Source organism: Mus caroli, chromosome 4 (genome assembly GCF_900094665.2).
Source record: "Mus caroli chromosome 4, CAROLI_EIJ_v1.1, whole genome shotgun sequence".
In the NCBI taxonomy this organism is placed as follows: domain Eukaryota; kingdom Metazoa; phylum Chordata; class Mammalia; order Rodentia; family Muridae; genus Mus; species Mus caroli.
Genome location: NC_034573.1, coordinates 100,304,599 through 100,306,420, shown reverse-complemented (window position 1 = coordinate 100,306,420; position 1,822 = coordinate 100,304,599). Strand labels below are relative to the sequence as shown.

General features: G+C 44.3%; 1 protein-coding gene across 1 annotated transcript in view; it reads left to right on the top strand.

Moving 5' to 3' along the window:
- Zyg11a (zyg-11 family member A, cell cycle regulator) overlaps positions 1-1,822 on the top strand; it is a 36,780-nt gene that overhangs the window by 16,633 nt on the left and 18,325 nt on the right. Inside the window, exon 4 of the mRNA XM_021161460.2 lies at positions 578-718. Coding sequence (XP_021017119.1) covers positions 578-718 — 141 coding nt within the window. The remainder of the gene's footprint in view (positions 1-577; positions 719-1,822) is intronic.

Sequence of the window (1,822 nt, the reverse complement as noted above, 5' to 3'; positions counted from 1 at the left end):
AGGCTGGCCTCGAACTCAGAAATCTGCCTGCCTTTGCCTCCCGAGTGCTGGGATTAAAGGCGTACGCCAACACGCCCGGCACTCCCCATACTTTTGATTGTCAAGACTTTGCACATTACTATGAGGCTCATTTGTTGTTTGCATTAGACACTGTACCTGGGCTTTACACTTGCTAGGTAAGGGGTTTACCACTTATGCAAATCTCCAAACCACAGCCAGTTGAGGTTTTGTGAGGTTTGACTTTTTTTTCTTGATACAGACAGGGTTACTTATATAGGACCTGGCTGTCCTCAAGCTTGACGAGACAGTTCTCTTACCGCTGCCTCCCAGGTGCTGGGATTCCAGGTCCACACCACCCAGTTACCGTCTTAACTGAACTACAGTTGCAGGGAGATGTGTATGCTTCTGACATCAGCACCTTCTTGCTTTGTTCCTGTACTGAGCTGCACATGTCACTCATTGGAGACATGTGCAGGTTTTGTGTGTGTGTGTAAGAACACAGGATTTGTTTTGAGTGTTGGCAGGACCCAGATGCTGTGTGAGGAGGTGAAACGTCCTGTAACTCCATGTTTTCCAGGTTGCTGGAGGAGCCAACATGAGTCAGATTTCGGAAGCACTGAGTCGGTACAGAAACAGGTCGTGCTTTGTGAAGGAAGCTCTCTTCAGGCTCTTCACCGAAACGCTTTCCCTGCGTGCTGTCCTGCCTGTCATGCTAAAGGTACCTTAGGTTGTATCATGTCTTACCCGGGCAATTGAAAGCTGTTGTCCAGCCGTCATGGCGGCCCACAGCTTTCATCCTAGAGGTGGCTGAAGAACAGGTCAGTCTGAGTTCGGGGCCAGCATGGTCTACATATTGATTCCAGACCCTCATCTTGAAATATTCCCCAAATGACGTGATGTTTGTGTTTGGCAGTGCTTGTCACAGTAGCTTGGGTGATCTCAGGAAATGATCACATATAGTTTATGTTACAGAGGAGAAATAGAGGTTCAGAGCCATCCAGCTAGTTAATGGCTGCATCTGGACTTGAAGCCATTGCTACAACTCCTCAGTGTCCTACAGAGTAAGGGCTGGGAATAGGAAAAGTCTGACACTAGTCTAATGAAGCAAATGATGTATACCAACCAAAATAGACTGAAGAATTGTTCATTGTTAAAGCTTTCCGATCTGCACCCCAGTAATTACACAGAGGCTTTTTATTCTATAAATGCCTAGGTCTTCAGCTAGGCTTGGTCCCCGACGAGCTCATAACTCAGTGACTCCATTTATTCTATTCTATGTCTACCACATGGCAGGTTACATCTTCTTGGTTTCATGTCTGACTTCTTTTGATTCCCTCTGTGGGATCTTCCTGTGCCTATTTCTCATCAGTCCCATCATTTCTCTCTCTCTCTCTCCTCTCCCCCCACCCCCCATGGATATCCCACCTTCTAATCCTGCCTCAGATTTGACTGGTGATACTTCCACACAGTATACAAGAGATTATCCCTACATCTCCCCCTTTTAGTCCAATAAAAGCCTTTCTCTAACATCAATAAACTATATACAATAAGAGCAGTTAGGAAAACTATCAAGCAAGAATTACATTCACAATGTCCAATCCATGTGTGTTTGGCAACCTTGGAGAAAGTAGTATCTATCCTATCTTGGTGAGCTCAAAGTTTTGTACCTAACATACATTACTAACCTAAAAATATCTTAGACCTTAAAACATTTTCTTTTTTTTTTTTTAAATTTTTAATATTTTTATTACATATTTTCCTCAATTACATTTCCAATGCTATCCCAAAAGTCCCCCATAGCGCCCCCCACTTCCCTACCCAC